This window comes from Panthera leo, chromosome B4 (assembly GCF_018350215.1).
Source record: "Panthera leo isolate Ple1 chromosome B4, P.leo_Ple1_pat1.1, whole genome shotgun sequence".
Lineage (NCBI taxonomy): Eukaryota > Metazoa > Chordata > Mammalia > Carnivora > Felidae > Panthera > Panthera leo.
The window spans coordinates 53,425,831-53,444,360 of NC_056685.1; the positions used below are offsets into that span (position 1 = coordinate 53,425,831).

General features: G+C 36.5%; 1 protein-coding gene and 1 long non-coding RNA gene across 6 annotated transcripts in view; one reads left to right on the plus strand and one right to left on the minus strand.

Moving 5' to 3' along the window:
• LOC122224308 overlaps positions 1–18,530 on the minus strand; it is a 63,295-nt gene that overhangs the window by 37,467 nt on the left and 7,298 nt on the right. The window lies entirely within an intron of this gene.
• Positions 1–18,530, plus strand: part of SLCO1C1 (solute carrier organic anion transporter family member 1C1) — a 67,374-nt gene that overhangs the window by 29,250 nt on the left and 19,594 nt on the right. For 4 of the 5 annotated variants that reach the window (XM_042945943.1, XM_042945946.1, XM_042945945.1 and 1 more), the window contains 5 exons: positions 6,436–6,557; positions 10,132–10,278; positions 11,986–12,084; positions 14,074–14,319; positions 15,364–15,528. In XM_042945943.1, the coding sequence (XP_042801877.1) occupies positions 6,436–6,557; positions 10,132–10,278; positions 11,986–12,084; positions 14,074–14,319; positions 15,364–15,528 (779 nt within the window). The remainder of the gene's footprint in view (positions 1–6,435; positions 6,558–10,131; positions 10,279–11,985; positions 12,085–14,073; positions 14,320–15,363; positions 15,529–18,530) is intronic. The other variant, XM_042945947.1, reaches the window with a different exon arrangement.

Sequence of the window (18,530 nt, forward strand, 5' to 3'; positions counted from 1 at the left end):
CAAGCACATCTAATTAAAACTCACCACATTCAGGCCAGGGAGCAAACACTGCCCGCAGCAGACAACAAAAGCCTCTGAGGACAACCGGCCTGAAGGATAGATCAGCTAAAACAAAACAGCAAAGCGCATGCAGCACATACCTGAGACACCCCCTGAAGCACCAGGCCCTGGACACTTCATGACCTCTTCATAAAGTCATTACTTTCAGGCATAGGAGACATAGCTGGCTTTTCTAACACAGAGAAGAAGGCAGAGACTTAGGCAAAATGCAAAGATGGAGGAATTTATCCCAAATGAGAGCACAAGATAAGGCCATAGCCAGAGATCTAGGTGAAACAGTTTTAAGTAACACACCTGATAGAGAATGACAGTAGAAGAAATCAGTGAGACCCTTACTACAGAGATAACAGAGTTGAAAAAGAATCAAAAATGAAGAGTGCGATAAACAAGATTGGAAACATGCTTGATGAAATAATCAGCATTCTGGAAGAAGCCGAGGAATGAATTAGTGACCTAGAAAGCAAAATAATGGAAAATAATGAGACTAAACAAAAGAGAGAAAGAATTATGGAACACGAGAATAGATATAGGGAACTCAGTATCTCCATCAAATGTAAAAACATTCATATTGTAGGAGTCCTAGAAGAAGAGAGAGAAAAGGGTGCAGAAAATTTGAGGAAAATAATAGCTGAAATCTAGGGAAAGAAACAGACATCCAGATCCAGGAGGCACAGAGAACTCCCAACAAAATCAACAAAAGCAGGCCAAAAATCAGACATATTGTAATTAAATTTGCAAAATACAGTGATAAAGAAACTAAAAGCAGAAAGTCAAAATAAGTCCTTAACTTATACAGGAAGACCCCGTAAGGCTAGTTGCAAATTTCTCAACAGAAACTTGGCAAGCTAGAAGGGAGCAGCATGATATATTCAAAGTGCTGGAATGGGGAAGACTGCAACCAAGAATACTCTGTTCAGCAAGGTTATCATTCAGAATAGAAGGAGAGATAAAGAGTTTCCCACACAAACGAAAACTAAAGGAGTTTGTGACCACTAAACCAGCCCTGCAAGAAATATTAAAGGGTACTCCTTGAATGCAAAGGAGAGACCAAATGTGACAAAGACAAGATCAGAAAAATCTGCAGAAACAATGACAAAACAAATAATAAAATGGCAGTAAATACATATCTGTCAATAATTACTCTGAATATAAATGGACTAACCAATAAAAAACATAGGGTGTCAGAATGTATAAAAAAAAAAAAAAAACCAAAAAAAAAACACAAGACCTATCTGTGTGCTGCCTACAAGAGACTCATTTTAGACCTAAAGACACCTGCAGATTGAAAGTGAGGGGATGGAGAAACATTTAACATGCAAATGGATTTGACATACAAGTCAAAAGCCAGAGTAGGAATACTTATATCCGACAAACTGGACTTTAAAACAAAGACTGTAACAAGACACAAAGAAGGGCACTGTCTCATAATAAAGGTGACAATCCAACAAGATCTAACAATTGTTAAGTATTTATGCAACCAATATTGGAGCACCCAAATATATAAAATAAATAATAACAAAAATAAAGGAACTAATTGATAATAATACAATAAGAGTAAGGAACTTTAACACCCCACTTACATCAATGGGCAGATCATCTAAGCAGAAAATCAACAAGGAAAAAATGGCTTTGAATGACACGCTGAACCAGATGGACTTAGATATATTTAGAACATCTCATCCTAAAAGAGCAGAATACACATTATTTTCAAGTGTACTTGGTACATTCTCCAGAATAGATCTCATATTAGGTCACAAGTCAGATCTCAACAAGTACAAAGGATTAAAATCATACCATGCACCTTTTCTGACCATAACACTATGAAAGTAAAAGCCAACCACTAGAGAAAATTTGAAAAGACCACAAATAGATGAAGGTTAAATGGCATGCTAGTAAACAATGAATGAGTCAACCAGGAAACTAAAAAAGAAATAAAAATACGTGGAAAAAAATGAAAATGAAAACATGACGGTCCAAAACGTTTGGATGCAGCAAAACATTTTTTTTTAATTTTTTAATGTTTGTTTATATTTGAGAGAGAAACAGAGTGCAAGTGGGGAAGGAGCAGAGAGTGAGGGAGACACAGAATCTGAAGCAGGCTCTAGGCTCTGAGCTGTCTGCACAGAACCCGAAGCTGGACTCAAACTCATGAACTGTGAGATCATGACATGTGAAATCATGCCATGAGCCAAAGTCAGATGCTTAACCGACTAAGCCACCCAGGCACCCCACAGCAAAAGCTATTCTAAGAGGGAAGTATATAGTGATACAGACCTACTTCAAGAAGCAAGAAAAATCTCAACAACCTAACCTTATACCTAAAGCTAGAAAAAAAGAACAACAAATGAAATCTAAAGCCATCAGAAGGAGGGAAGTAAATATTAGAGCAGAAATAAATGATACAGAAACTAAAGAAAAAAAAAGCAAAAAAAAAAAAAAAACAAAAAACAAAAAACAAAACAACAAACAATAGAACCAGATCAATTAAAACAGGAACTGTTTCTTTGAAAATATTAATAAAATTGATAAACCTTTAGCCAGACTTATCAAAAAGAAAAGAGAAAGATCCCAAATAAATAATCACAAATGCGAGAGGATAAATAACAAATAACACCATAGAAATATAAACAATTATAAGAGAATATTATAAAAACTATATGCCAACAAATTGGACAACCTAGAAGAAATGGATAAATTCCTAGAAACATATAAACTACCAAAACTGAAACCGGAAGAAATAGAAAACTTGAATAGACCTATAATCAGCAAAGATATTGAATCAGTAATCAAAAACCTCTCCCAAAACAAAAGTCCAGATGCCTTCACAGGGGAGTTCTACCAAACATTTAAAGAAGAGCTAATATCTATTCTTCTCAAACTATTCCAAAAAACAGAAAAGGAAGGGAAACTTCCAAATTCACTCTATGAGACCAACATTACCCTGATACCAAAACCAGATAAAGAGTCCACTAATAAAGAGAACTATAGGCCAATACCTCATGTACATAGATACAAAAGTTCTCAAGAAAATACTAGCAAACCAAATCCAACAATACATTAAAAAAATCATTCACCACGATGAAGTAGGGTCAAAGGTGGTTCAATATTCATAAATCAATATTCATAAATCAATAAATGTGATATACCACATTAATAAAAGGAAGGATAAGAGCCATATGATTATTACAATAGATGCAAAAAAAGCATTTGAAAAAGTACAAATCTATTCATAAAAATTTTTTTTCAACAAAGTAGATTTGGAGGGAACAAACCTCAACGTAATAAAGGCCATATGTGAAAAACCCACAGCTAATATCCTCAATGGGAAAAAAACTGAGAGCTTTTCCTCTATGGTCAGGAACAAAACAGGAATGTCCTCTGTCACCAGTTTTATTCAATATGATACTGGAACTCCTAGCCACAGCAATCAGACAACAAAAAGAAAAGGTATCCAAATCAGCAGGGAAGAAGTCAAATTTTCACTATCTGCTGGTGACATGATACTCTATATAGAAAATCTGAAAGACTCCACCAAAAAAAAAAAAAAAACCTGTGAGAACTGATAAATTCACCAAAGTCACAGGAGACAAAATCAATGTACAGAAATATTTTGCATTTCTATACACCAATGAAGAAGCAACGGAAAGAGAAATTAAGGAATCAGTCCCATTTACAACTACATCAAACCCAATAAGATACCTAGGAATAAACCTAAACAAAGAGATCTGTACTCTAAAAACTATAAAACTCAGGAAAGAAATTGAAGATGACACAAAGAAATAGACATTCCATGCTCATCGATTGGAATGTCTATATTACCCAAAACAATCTGCAGATTTAATGCAATCTTTATCAAAATACCAACAGCAGTTTTCACAGATCTAGAACAAAGAATCCTAAAATTTGTGTGGAACCACAAAAGACTCCAAATATCGAAAACCATCTTGAAAAAGCAAAGCAAAGCTGGAGGAATCACAGTTCTGGGCTTCATGTTATATTACAAAGCTGTAGCAATTATGACAGTATGGAACTAGCACAAAAACAGACACATAGGTCAATGAAGCAGAATAGAAAACCCATAAATGAACCCACAACTATATGGTCAACCAATCTTTGACAAAGAAGGAAAGAATATCCAATGGGAAAAAAAGTCTCTTCAATAAATGGTGTTGGGAAAACTGTACAGCAATATGCAAAAGAAAGAAACCAGACCACTTTCTCACACCATACCCAAAAGTCAAAATGGATTAAAAACCTAAATGTGAGACCTTAAACCAGAAAAATCCTAGAGGAGAACCCAAGCAGTAAACAATTTGGTATCAGAAGTACCAAGTTCTGGGACACCTGGGTGGCTCAGTTGGGTAAGCATCCGACTTTGGCTCAGGTCATTGTCTCACCTCTCCTGAGTTCAAGCCCTGAATCGGGGTCTGTGCTGACAGCTCAAAGCCTGTAGCCTGCTTCAGATTCTGTGACTCCTTCTCTCTATGCCCCTCCCCTGCTCTCTCTCTCTCTCTCAAAAATAAATAGACATTTTTTAAAAAGTACCAACTTGTTTCTAGATATGTCTCTTGAAGCAAGGGAAACAAAAGCAAAAATAAACTATTGATATTTCAGCAAAATAAAAAGCTTCTGCACAGTGAAGGAACCAATCAACAAAATTAAAAGGCAGCCTATAGGATGGAAAAAGATATTTGCAAATGGCATATCTGATAAAGGGTTAGTACCTAAAATCTCTAAAGAACCTATAAAACTCAACACTCCAAAATGAATAATCCAATTAAAAATTTAAAAATCCAATAAAAAAGACATGAAGAGACATTTTCCCAAAGAAGACATCCGGATGACCAATAGTCTTATGAAAAGATGCTTAATACCACTTATTATCAGGGAAATGCAAATCAAAACTACAGTGAGATATCACCTCACACCTGTCACAATGGCTAAAATCAACAACCCAAGAAACAACAGGTGTTGGCAAGGATGTGAAGAAAGGGGAACCCTCTTGCACTGTTGGTGGCAGTGCAAAGTACTGCAGCCACTGTGGAAAACTGTATGAAGTTTCCTCAAAAAGTTAAAAAGAGAACTACCTTATGATCCAGCAGTTGCACCACTAGGTGTTTACCCAAAGAATACAAAAATACTTATGTAAAAGGATACATGCACCCTGATGTTCATAACAACATTATCCATAATAGCCAAATTAAGGAAACAGCCCAAGTGTCTGTTGACAGATGGATAAGGAATAAGTGCCATATGTTATTATTATATAATATTATATAATATATATGACATATATTTTTGGTGGAATATTTTTCAGTCATAAAAAAAGAATGAAATCTTGCCATTTACAATGACATGGATGGAGCTAGAGAGTATTATCCTAAGTGAAATAACTCAGAGAAAGAAATACCACATGCTTTCATTCACATGGAATTTAAAAAGCAAAACAGATGAGCAAAAGAGGAGAGAGAGAGAGAGGCCAAGAAACAGACTCTTAACTATTAAGAACAAACTGATAGATACCAGAAAGGAGGTGGGTAGGGGAATGAGTTAAATAGGTGATTGGGATTAAGGAGTGCACTTGTCATGATAAGCATCAGGTATTGTATGGAAGTGTTGAGTCACTATATTGTATACCTGTAACTAATATTACACTAGATGTTAACTAACTTGAATTTTAAAAGCTTTTTTTAATTTTTTTATGTTTATTCATTTTTGAAAGAGAGAGCACAAGCAGGGGTGGGGCAGATAGAGAGGGGGACACAGAATCTGAAGCACGTTCCAGGGTCTGAGCTGTGAGCACAGAGCCCGACGCAGGGCTTGAACTCATGAACCACGAGATCATGACCTGAGCCAAAGTTGGACGCTCAACCGACTGAACCACCCAGGCACCCCTGGAATTTAAAAAGTTAAAAAAAAACCCACACATCATCATCGATTCTCTAGAATCAGCAATGCAGTTGTTCTACTAAATTTACAACTCTAAATATAGCATGCAATACCATAGTTTTTAAATTATTGCTTTTCCTCTGACTTGGAGATAGTCATGATTTTATCAAACATTGGATATTTTTTCACCAGGGGAATAGGTGATTTATAGTCATTATTTTTACATTAAAATGAACCCTTATGAATAATTCTTTTATTTTCTTTTACTACACTAACTGGTTGAGATATGGTGTAATACCTGTAAATGAGACTTTCTGGTTATCTCTTCAGGACATCTGCTGTTAAATGCTGGTTTGGTTTAGTGATTCAGACTCAAGGGTAGTTGCAAACTCAAACAGGTTCCATAATAAGTCATGTAGTGTACATTTAATATTTTTAGTATGATGTTAAATGAGTCTATAGTGAAGAAAACATTCTTTTTTACAGGTACAGATATGAAAAGTATTCTTTGTCTAATTCCACTCTGAGCATCTCTCCATGTCTCCTGGAGTCAGACAATCAACTACCTATCTCAATTATGGAAAAATCACAATCCAAAAGAAGTGATGGTAAGATGATTTTGTTTACTTGACTAAGATAGCTTTTTATAAAGACTTTATATTGCTTTAGTATGGACAAAAAATTTATGTGATGTTTTTCTCTTAAAAGCTTTACTACTTAAATTGAGATACTATAGTGCCATAAAAATTCCTAGAATATAAAGCAGTATATGATGAGATCTGAAGAAAATATGGAAAGAGCATTAATTGCTGGCGACTGGGAAAAGCTTCCCATGGTTCCAAATAAGGTGGGCCATGAATTAGGATAAAACTAGTTTAGCACATATTAATCTCAGTCCAGTGTTCAGATATGAAAGAAATATATTCTCCCCCAGATCTCAATTTAACTTCTGTGTTCAGCCCCTTTCCATCAGAATGGGAAAAATTTAAATTGTTTTTTTAACGTTTTTATTTATTTTTGAGATAGAGAGAGACAGAGCGTGAACAGGGGAGGGGCAGAGAGAGAGGGAGACACAGAATCCGAAACAGGCTCCAGGCTCTGAGCAGTCAGCACAGAGCCCGACGCGGGGCTCGAACTCACGGACCGTGAGATCATGACCTGAGCCGAAGTTGGACGCTTAACCGACCAAGCCACCCAGGCGCCCCCAGAATGGGAAAAATTGAATCTCGTTCAATTTGTCCCTAACCTTACCTTTTTCCCCAGGGGTTGCTTATATTCTAGGGAGCTTACATAATAGCAAAGGGGGAAGTTGTGGGAGGGGCCTCTTGGTGTTATTGGTCCCTTGTCAACTTAGGTATTTAAAATCCCTCTGGCCACAATATTTGGTCATACATGTCACTTTAGGGCCATCCCATGTCTACCTTTATGTCCTTTTTTAGCACAGAAGCTCTTCCTGATGCAGATGTGACAATCTTGGAAACTTGGGAATAATTGTTTTCCACACAACACAGGATGCAAGGAATTTTGTCAGGATGTCTAGAATTCCATATGGCTGATGCACATTGCATAACAATGCTTTGTGTGAGCACCCTTGGGAACATGGAAATCATCTCTTAGAAAGCTTTTAAGGAGCCAAAATCAGGACGCTTAGCCACACTGTTCTACATATGTAGCCATCTTGTCTTTTGGGTTTTGCTACCTCCCTGGCTCTACCATGGTGGCCCAGGTTCTTCTTGCTAGGGAATCCACAAATCTCCCCTCAGGTGTTTGCTATGTCTCCGGGATGAGCTCAAATGCCCTCTCTCCACTGCCCTTGAGCATTGACATGCTCGACGCTTCCTCCTCACCACTCCCACCCCACTCCCTGCTCCTAGCCTACAGATTGCTGTATAGGCAGTGTGGAAGCTCCTCTTTTCTATACCTGCTAGTCATGCAAATCTTTTATCTGTACCATAAAACCTTTTCTTTCCCCTAATATCGTCATCAGTGCTTTCTTTTGAGATGTCTTTTTTCCTGAGCAATGAACTCCAGAGGTCTGGATGAAGGGAAGGGCCAGAGGATTAATAGAAATATGAGGCAGGGAGGTAGGGAAGATGTGAACATGTAACAAGTGTACCCCATCCTGCTCTACGAAAAGAAGAAGAAAAGCCCCCTGGAAGAAGAGAAGAGTGTGAAAGGAGGGTTTGGACTTTCACTTCCACATAATGTACAGTTATTGAAGATATTTTGTTTTTGACAGGAAAGATAGGATGTAGATGGCAATACAGCTAATCACGAAATATTTAAACCTTTAGTGTTAAGAAGAGAAACATAGCATCTAGAGGTGGGAATTAAAAATTTTTTTAATGTGGGGTGCCTGGGTACCTCAGTCAGTTAAGCATCCAACTCTTGATCTCTGTTCAGGTCATGATCTCATGGTCATGGGATCGAGCCCCAGGTTAGGCTTTGCAGTGATAGCATGGAGCCTGCTTGGGATCCTCCCTCTCCATCCCCTTTCTCTCTCTCTCTCTCTCTCTCTAAAGAAATAAATAAATAAATAAACTTTAAAAATGTTTTTAATGTAGAGACAGGTTTTAGACAGGTATACAGCATAAGACCCACAATCTTTTTCTTTGCTTTAAATGAGGTCCTGCTCCCTTAAAGTCATAGATCTGTATAAACGTCAGATATAGTGGACACAAAGTTTATCCTAAAAATTATAGTAGGGTGATAATAGGACTCTTGTCAAAAATGCTCCACCTACAACCCCCATTCCCACTACACTGGAGAGCTGAGATGTCCAAAAAAACTCTGCAACAGTGGAAATGTTCTATATCTATGCTGCCTAATGTAGCAGCCACTAGCACATGTGACTGTTGACTTCTGTAGTATAGCTAGTGTGACTGAGGACTGAATTTTTACTTTTATGTAACTTTAATTAATTTACTATTCAGTAGCCACATGTGTTGTGTAGTTACCATATTGGAAAACACAGATCTAAGCTATCTTCACCTGTCTACAAGATTTCCCTACCCTTGTGTGATCTTGGGATCACACAAATGTCAGGGGTAGAATTGACATTAGAATCAATTTTTTGGAAAAGGAATTCCTGTTATATTTTGGGGAGTGAAATGGGAATCTAGAAAATATAAGTGAAAAATGCATGGTCACTTGGCTACATTTCTAGAAGAGGCAGAATTAGAAGGAACATGACTACACAATAGTCTTGTCTGTTACGCAGTCTGATTCATCTACCCAAAAGGATTCATCCCAGTTCCAAATAACCTATATTTTACCTTCAAATTTTACTTAAGGGCTACTAATAAGTATAAATAATTCCTACCTCATATGATTATTAGGAGGAAATAATTTAAAAATGCCTGCAAACCACTTAGCCCAGTGCCTGGCAGAAAGGGAGCACTCACAAGTGGTGATTGTCAGAGATAGATAACATTATCACTTTTATTAAAGTGATCAAACTCTTCAAAATATATTTCACTTGTGATGTGGGGGTAATTCTCCAGCTTTACATGATTATATCAAGACATGACTTCTAAGCATTTTAAAATAGTTAGCTTTGAATGTCTAAGAATACTGCCAAAACGTTCTTTTTGTTGGAATAGTTATACTACTAAAGTATATAGAGTTTTAAATTTTTATGTGACTTTGTTTCCTAAACCTGATCCCCAAAAATGGTTATTCACTAACAAACGATTGTAATGCTGTCCAAAGTTGAAGTATCACCCATATAAAAATTTAAATTTCAGATAAAACTTGGTCAGCAATAAAATTACAAGGGATTTCTGTTGAAAAATAGAAAAGTTTAAAGATTAAGGCGAGAAATGCCTTTGTTCAAAATTTTGTGTTTTTTCCCAGACAGGATAGTGAATGTTATTGGAGCATAGGAATTCAAAGTACGCAGTATAAATATAAAATAAAAAGAGAAGAGAAAATAAGAAACAAGGCATCAGAAACAAGAAACAAAAGAGTCCTTTTATCAAAACCTCTGGGGGATTTATATTGCCTAAAATATTGAGGAGAAAATATTTTCCAGTCTTGCTTAGACTCCTATCAAATTAAGTCTGTTGAAAATTTCATTTTTACATCCTAATCCAATTTTAGGACAGCTTGTAGAAATGCAAAATAAGTATTTAACTTTGATACTGATCTAATTTCACTTCTCTTGTTTGCTTTCCTTTCAAGAATGTGAAATTGATGCCAGCTCTTCCATGTGGGTTTATGTTTTCCTGGGGAACCTTCTTCGTGGAATTGGGGAAACTCCTATTCAGCCTCTAGGCATTGCCTACCTTGATGATTTTGCCAGTGAAGACAATTCTGCTTTCTATATTGGTAATGCCTACCCCATTCATCTTCTTGGGAAGCAGCATATCTGGTTTTCTCAACTCTATTCCAAACTCAGTGGAATAGAGTGTGCAATAGAGTTTGATACTTCATATCCAGTTCCTATATTTAGGTTCACACATATCTGAGGTCCACACTGAGGATTTGGATGATAAAGAAACTTGCATTAGAAGGACCTGTCACATTAGGGAAAGAACATTAGATTAAAAGAAAATAACTATAAGATCAACTGCAATCATGTACGACTTTGTACAAGTATCTTCATGGACTTCAGATTTCATAGGTTCTTTTTATTGGGTTAACTGTGCCATTGAAGCATTTAGTTATCATATATATATATATGTGTGTGTGTGTGTGTGTGTGTGTGTGTGTGTGTGTGTGTGTGTATCAGTATATATATCAGTAGCAGGTATGAATGGATAAAGAAAAACACAGAAAGTATGAGAACAAGGCCTGACACGAACCCATGTCTGGAACAGGCCCCATTGGATAGACCAGCAGCTAAAATCACACACACACAAAACAAAATATAGCAAAAGCAAACTCCAAGTCCAGATACATCTAAGCAGTATTGACTGAGTGCCTCTTATGTCTTAGAAACCAATTTTTTCTCTATTTCACACACCAGTCTTGGTTTTTTTGGGGTTCTGATCTTTGAGGGCCTGGCCTTCAAGGGACAGAAGGACGAGACTGAAATTCATTGGGAGGGGCTGTGGCTAGCTCCACAGTATAGTTCTTTGCTGGCTATGCACACAGAACTCCAGAGGGCTCTGATTACAGTCTGGCAGTCTGTAATTAAAAACAGGTTACCTGCTCTAATGGAAAACTCCAGCATAAATCAGAAACTAGAGTAGAAGTTGCTAGGCATTGACTCTGGAGACTAGAGGAAAGATTGCAAGCCAAGAGATGCAGGCATGTATCCAGGTGTCCCCTTCCTGCTCACTCTGTTCACCCTGTCTTCTCTTCTGAAAAGGATCTGTAACTGCCATTTACTCCTCCTATCAATTTAAATTAATTGTCAGGGATATGCGTGTATCAAGCTTTGTGGTAAAATGAAAGGCATATAGTAGATACTTTGCAAGGAAGAGTTATGTTTCTGGTAACCAGAAATGATGTCATTTATACAGTCTGCTCCACTTTCCTGTTACAGCTGCCTAGGCTGGTCATGGTTGCTCCAAAGAGCACCTTCCTGCCCTCCCAGGTCTAGCTCCACTTGCTGGCTGCATCCTGGGATATGCATAGTTACTACTCTCACACAGACTCTCTGAACACATGCACTTCTTCACTAAGGTGGAAGAAATCAAGTTTAATGTCAAAATGACTCTTATGCTTAACCAGCCACAAAAAAGTTTTGAAAGACTGTCAAAATAGTATAATTCTGATTTTTTATCAGTGGGGAAAATCTAATCCTAACGAATAAAGTTTGCTCCATTTGGGGGAAGTTAACTTCTTCAGAGTCTTGGTGTCACTTCTTTACTAAGAAGTAATTAATGCCTTCCAAGTGTTCGTTCTTCCAAAGCTGAGAAGGACTTACTTCCTGATTCAATAAGGTTGAAAAATTGACAAATTAAGCACTCTTAAGTGAAGAGTTGATGAAATATTTTTAGCTACTCACTGGATTTCACTCATATTTCTTGTTTAAAAATGTATTAATTTACAAAAGCAGAGAAATGCCCCCCCCTTTTTTTGGTGCAGGGTGTGTGCAGACGGTTGCAATTATAGGACCAATCTTTGGCTTCCTGCTAGGCTCATTATGTGCCAAACTGTATGTTGACATTGGCTTCGTAAACCTAGGTAAGGAAGTTTATTTTTGTTTATTTATTTATCTTAGTTACTGCAATTTTTTAAATGCAGATGGTGTAAAAAATATCGGAGTCCCTTTTTATAAAATGACAGGATTATAATCTTTCCTAGAATGAAAATAATCCACTGAAAATTTGTTGTTGATATAATCACCACATACATTAATAAATGAAATATGAAAAATAGGCAGTGATTAGAACTGGACTACCTATGGTTTGTTATTCAGATGTATCCTTTTTCACTTCTGGTTTGCCAGTTCAAACACATTCCAGCATAGTTAAGACTAAAAACTGTGGCTTCTCGTTGGCTCTTGTTGGTTCAGGTGTATAAACATGACAGTCACATCGATTGATCATGTATTTTGTAGACTTGCCAGGAAGACTGAGAATTGAAGTCTTTCGGCAACCAAAATTCATTCTTTACAAATCATTTTCAGGTGGAAGCATATTAGAGTGGGACTCCCTTACCCCCTGGGAGAGTAGTTATAGAGGGAATAAATGTCAGAACTCATCTTTCCATAAGTATTAATTTGTTTCTTTCCTTATGAGAGGTACCTCCTAGAAATGGGCATTACTTTTCTTTATTTTTTTTAAACTTTTTTAATGTTCATTTACTTGTGAGAGAGAGATTGAGACAGAGTACAAGTGGGGGAGGGGCAGAGAGAGAGGGAGACACAGAATCCGAAGCAGGCTCCAGGCTCTGAGTTGTCAGCACAGAGCCTGACATGGGGCTTGAACCCACGGACTGCAAGATCATGACCTGAGCCAAAGTCAGATGCTTACCTGATTGAGCCACCCAGGCACCCTTATTTTTCTTTCTTTTTAAAGAAGTTCAAGAAATCAGTTAAAAGCAAGAAAATAAGTTGCATTTTTAAAAATTCTGAAATTGCTTTTTGAAATCATTGTGTCTTAAAATTAAATGCAAAACTCTTGCACTAATTTTCCTTTTTTTATCAAATAAACTTCAAGATAAATTCCACAATTTTTATTTATTCATTCATTTACTCATTAACCTTATTAGTTTTATATCTATGTTAGGTGCTGTTCTACCACAAAATAGTGAACAAGATAGTAGACGAATTCCTTGAGTTCGTTAAAATCCTGTCATGGAAATTGGTACAGATAAGAAAGCATAGGTGTGATGAGTGGTACAGAGGGAAATTGTTCAGGGGAAGCAATGAAGATGCAGAGAACTAGTGTGAATGTTTTACCAAGTATGGTGTAGTGCCAATTGAGCCTAGTTGTCAAAGGGCATGTGTTTATTTTGTTGTTCTCATAGGGCACAGTGGAGGTAGACCAGTTATATGCTTTATGGGTTCTTTATATAGAAAAGAAAAAACACTTGATTTCATTCATCAATACTTAGCTTCTAGTCAAATAAAAAATGGTGTCAAAAGTAAAGTTTTTATAATGATTAAGATATTGACATTTTATTTACATATACAATTCTTGCTTCAGACCTTGAATAGCTCTGAAGTATTATTAACCATCATTTAATAAATAACATTCTGAGTGGTTTAGACCAGATTTTGACCAGAAGGTGTAGGATTTAGCTCTTTTTTTTAGTAAGAACTTAGACATTCAATTTGTGAGCCAGGTGAAAGTAGTGCTGATGTGGGGTGACTGGCAGATTTTGAGCCCTCAGAATTCTCCCTCACATGTTTCTTTCCTCCTGCCATGGGCCCAACCGTTCTTATGCAGAACCTCAGGGCAGAGTAGAGACCACTCTTGCAGTATTTAGAATCTATATTTCAAATCTAAGGAACAAAAGAAGAAAAGCATCATGTCCCAGAAACACCTTGTTCCCTTCAAAAAGCAAGATGATGATAATGTTCGGACTAGAAAGTTATCCTGCATGAATTATTAGGTATTTTATGATGTGATAGAGCTAACACTAGGATTTTGTTTTTTAAAAAAGAGGCTGATTTCAACACACCAGCTTTGCTGTACATGCTATTTAGCTATCCTCTCTCTCTTTCAGATCACATAACCATTACTCCCAAGGATCCTCAGTGGGTAGGTGCCTGGTGGCTGGGTTATCTAATAGCAGGAATTGTAAGTCTTCTTGCAGCTGTGCCTTTCTGGTGTTTACCAAAGAGTCTACCTAGACCCCGAAGTAGAGAGGATTCCAATTCTTCCTCTGAGAAATCCAAGTTTATTATGGATGATCGCACAGACTACCAAACACCCCATGGAGAAAAGTCAAAAATAATGGAAATGGCAAGAGGTGAGCCAGATTCTGCTTGATTTTGAAGCCCTTTCAGTTTTCCGTTGACACTCTATACGGGATCTATATATAATATCCCTCTCTCCCCATCATTTGTTCAGAAAAATTGAGAAACTGTCCAGGAAGCAGAATTGAAGATTACAAAGTCAGCTTTATTACTGGAGAGTGGATTAAAGAACATGACCCAAAGTTTTGGTAATATTTCTTGTTGACATTCCCACCCTTATACTGCTTCAGGTTAAACCTTGCAGTTGCCCCCATCTGGGTTTGCTGCTTCACATCAGTCCGGGTGGACAGAAGAGAGTGAATCTTCAGAGCTTGTGGCTTTTTAACAGATGAGATTCAGCCATTTGACAAACATGTGTCAGTGCACGTTTCCCCCCAGTGATCAAGGGAATGAGTGTGGTGTGGGGCAAAAGGCTAGACATGTTAGAATGAATTCCTTCCACATGGAAAAGGGTGGCTGGCCATGAGGAAGATTGGTTCTTCTCAATTGGGCCCAGCAAGCAATATTTACATTTACAGAAAATCTTCACATTTCAAACTATGTGGCTGCATAATAGGAAGAAGGGGGAATGCCAAAGCTCATTTCTTACACTAAAGTTCATTGAATTAAGTGGAGGTAACTTGCATCTTTCTTTCTCTGTGACCATGACCCAAGTTTGAAGAATAGGGACCACAAAACTGAAGTTCTTAATGTCCTGCCAATGACTTTCAGCTCTGGAGTGAGGGAGTATTCTCGTCCCTCTTTCCTTTTACCCATATCAGTTAGAGGAATCTATTCCTATCTGACTTATACCTCTAACTGTAATCTAAACTATATGCCTGTAGAAGCGAGTGCCTATGTCTCGATGTGAACCTGACAGATCTCAGTCTTGACTTGAGCCAGTGTTTAAAACCCATAGTGTGTGTGTGCTCCACACTGTACGTGTTCCTGATCGCTGTGACAGTGGGGCTCGGCCGTCTATGCCCTGTTGCCAAGGCTGTGTCTTCTGCCAGGTGTTACACTGACTTTAATTTCTCCATGTTACTTTTGTCTTACAGATTTTCTTCCATCACTAAAGAATATTTTTGGAAACCCACTGTACTTGTTATATTTGTGTGCAAGCACTGTTCAGTTCAACTCTTTATTTGGAATGGTAACCTATAAACCCAAGTACATTGAGCAACAGTATGGGCAGTCAGCCTCCAAGGCCAACTTCGTTATTGGTATGCTCACTTGTCCTTCATGCTTGCCAGTAGGTACTGTCAGCTGCATCTTTGTTAACTGTTAGCAATTTTAGAGAACACTATTCTCATATTTAGACTGAAAGTGATTTATGGCATTTTAGATACAAAGTTAAAAAGGTGAGTGAATAAAAATTTAGCAGAATGGAAAAAGATCCAGTGGGGAAAAAATATTTAGATAGTCTGTGGTATAACCTTTCAGCAAGAATTATTCACAACTGTAGATGAGTGACCTTGAGAATATTATATAAACCAAACATGCATTTTATTAGGAGGTTGTGATACTGGATATGTGTCTTTCAAGTATAGCCAAACTTCATAACAGTGGCCACTTTACCTGAACAGTTTCTAGGACCTTAAAAAGTGAGTATTCAGACAGTTTAAAAGGTACTCATTGCAAAACAAAGTTTGTATTTGCTCAGAGTTAAAGGACTTTTCTGAGTCCTGGCATTCAGCTTATTTAAAAGGGCCATGTTTTTAGTACAGCAGGTCAGTCAAGAGTAAGAAAGCTATTCAGGGGCAAAGAAAAGCATGAAGAAATGAATGAAGAAGAAACAGAATCTACAAATACAAGAAGGTCCTGCTCCAAGTAATTGTGGATACTTTTAAAACCTAGATTAGCTCCTTTAGCCTATGAAGATGTTACTTAATGCTACTGTTTCAAGGCATAAATATATTTTATTCCATTGGATATATTCCTTTATGGTAGGAGACTCTAAAAATTTAAAAACATTTCTTCTTCATAAATATTTCAGGAATTGTTCTATGTATCTATCTCTGAAAGAGAGCTCTGAGCTCATTTCAGAATATGTAATTGTCCTGTAACCATCCTGGATAATTTAATCCAGATGCTAATTTAATTGACTCTGTTTAGACTATTCTGTTAAATTATAAATATTAAAGCTATGCCAGTGAACTTTTGCTTTCAACATGATATTGGTTTGAATTAAGTTAATCGTATTATTTAATTGTTGATCTGAGGAAACACTTTAGGTTTTTTTGCCCCCCTCCATGCTAATCAGTGCTTTATACTGACTTTAAAAAGAAGAGAAATGAAAGGTTAAGAGACATTCTTTTTATTTGATTTTTAAAATTTCCTTTATGTTTGTTGAGATATAACATACAAGCAACATTTAACACTGTAGCCCTAAATGGGTAGTGTAGTTGGATAAATGTTTATATGTAAATCTATATGGTAACCATAAACTAGAACATGTAGCCCATTTCAGAACCCCAGAGGCTCCCTCAAACCTCCTTTTACTGAGTACTCTTTCCTAAAGCTTATAAGTATTCTGAACTCTGCCATCCTAGATCAGTCTTACCTGTTTTTAAACTTTATTTAAACGTAATAGTATGTTATGCACTCTTTTGTATCTAGCTTATTTCGACTGAAATGAAATCTATGAGATTCATGTTGTGTATAGCAGTTTGATCTTTTTCATTGCTGTGTCATATCCTGTCACATGAATATACTACAGTTTATTCATTTGATGGTTGGTGGGCATTTGGGTCATTTGTGTGTTTTTTTGCTGTTGACAATTAAAAATAACACTGCATGACTATCCTATATATATTTTGGTGGGTGTATACATACGTTTTTCTTGGTTGTATCTTGGAGCAGAATTGTTGGGTCATGTTTAGATCCAGTAAATATAACCAAAACGTTTCAGTAGGGTTGTGCAGATTTATCGTCATGCTAGTAGTGTAAGAGTGTTCCAATCGCTCCATATCCGTATCACACTTAGTATTGTCAGTCTTTGTCATTGTAATCATTCTTATATGGTGTGGTGATATCTTATTGTAGTTTATTTGCATTTCACCAATAACTAATGATGTTGAGCACTTTTTCTGCAGGCTTGTTGGTCATTTCAACATTCTCTTTTGTTAAGTATGTTCAAATCGTCTATTTTTCTTGAGCTGTCAGTTTTTTCTTATAGACTTGTAGGGGTGGGTGCTTTTTTTCTGATATAGGTTCACAAATTGTGATACAAGTTATTGAATATATGTATTATAAATATTTTCTCACAGACTTCAGTTCTTCTTTTCACTCTCCTAATGGTGAGCTTCTTAATTTTAGTTAAGTCTACTTTCCAGTCTTTTTCTTTCTCATTAGTGCTATATGTTTTCATGAAAATGCCTTGCTAATATTTCTACCAGCGGCCTGTTTTTTTTTTTGTTTTGTTTTTTTGTTTTGGTTTTTTTGTATAATGTGAAAAAGAAGGTCAAGGTTGATATATCAAATGGAAAATCTATCTTTCCCCATGAGTTGTAATGAAGTGACATCTTTAAGTGTATGTTTGTTTATTATTATTCAGCATGTGCATAGCAGAGTTTGAGGGTATTTGATTTCGCTGTCAGTAGAATCATAAATACATTTTTATTTCAACTTAAAAACATTTCATAAGGGAAAATTAAGAGCATTTTTTTGGAGAAATGTGTTTATAATAGAAAACAAAATTATACATAATCTACTGGGTAGGTAATAAATACTTTTTGCTTATAAAATTATTTTTGTGAAAAACTAGCACAGATGAAAGAACTTGAAATTTTGAGAGATTCAATGGCCTGCCTAACTGCATACATACATTATGATGTAGCCAGGAATAGAATTATTTCCCCTTAGTTTCTGAGTTATATTTCCTCTCTGGACATAATTATTTTTGGAAAACTGACCAAAAAAATCTAATAATTCTATTTTAAATTCTGGGTGACTTATTTCTTTTAACCATAACCCTTCTCTGTACACTCAGATCGTCTCTGAGATCCAAACTCATCATCAGAATGTTTTGATTCATCTATCAAAGTTTGCCTAAAATTCTGATTCCTCATAGTTTCTAGCACATCATGTCTTCAGCTAATTCAAGTACTTTTGTGAGAGATAAGTAATAGTGTCTAATGATTTCAATCATTGTAGCTAGGATTCTTTCCTGAGTGCATTTTGGTTTCACATTAGTTAAGGGTCAGTGTGTAAGTTAGTGGACATC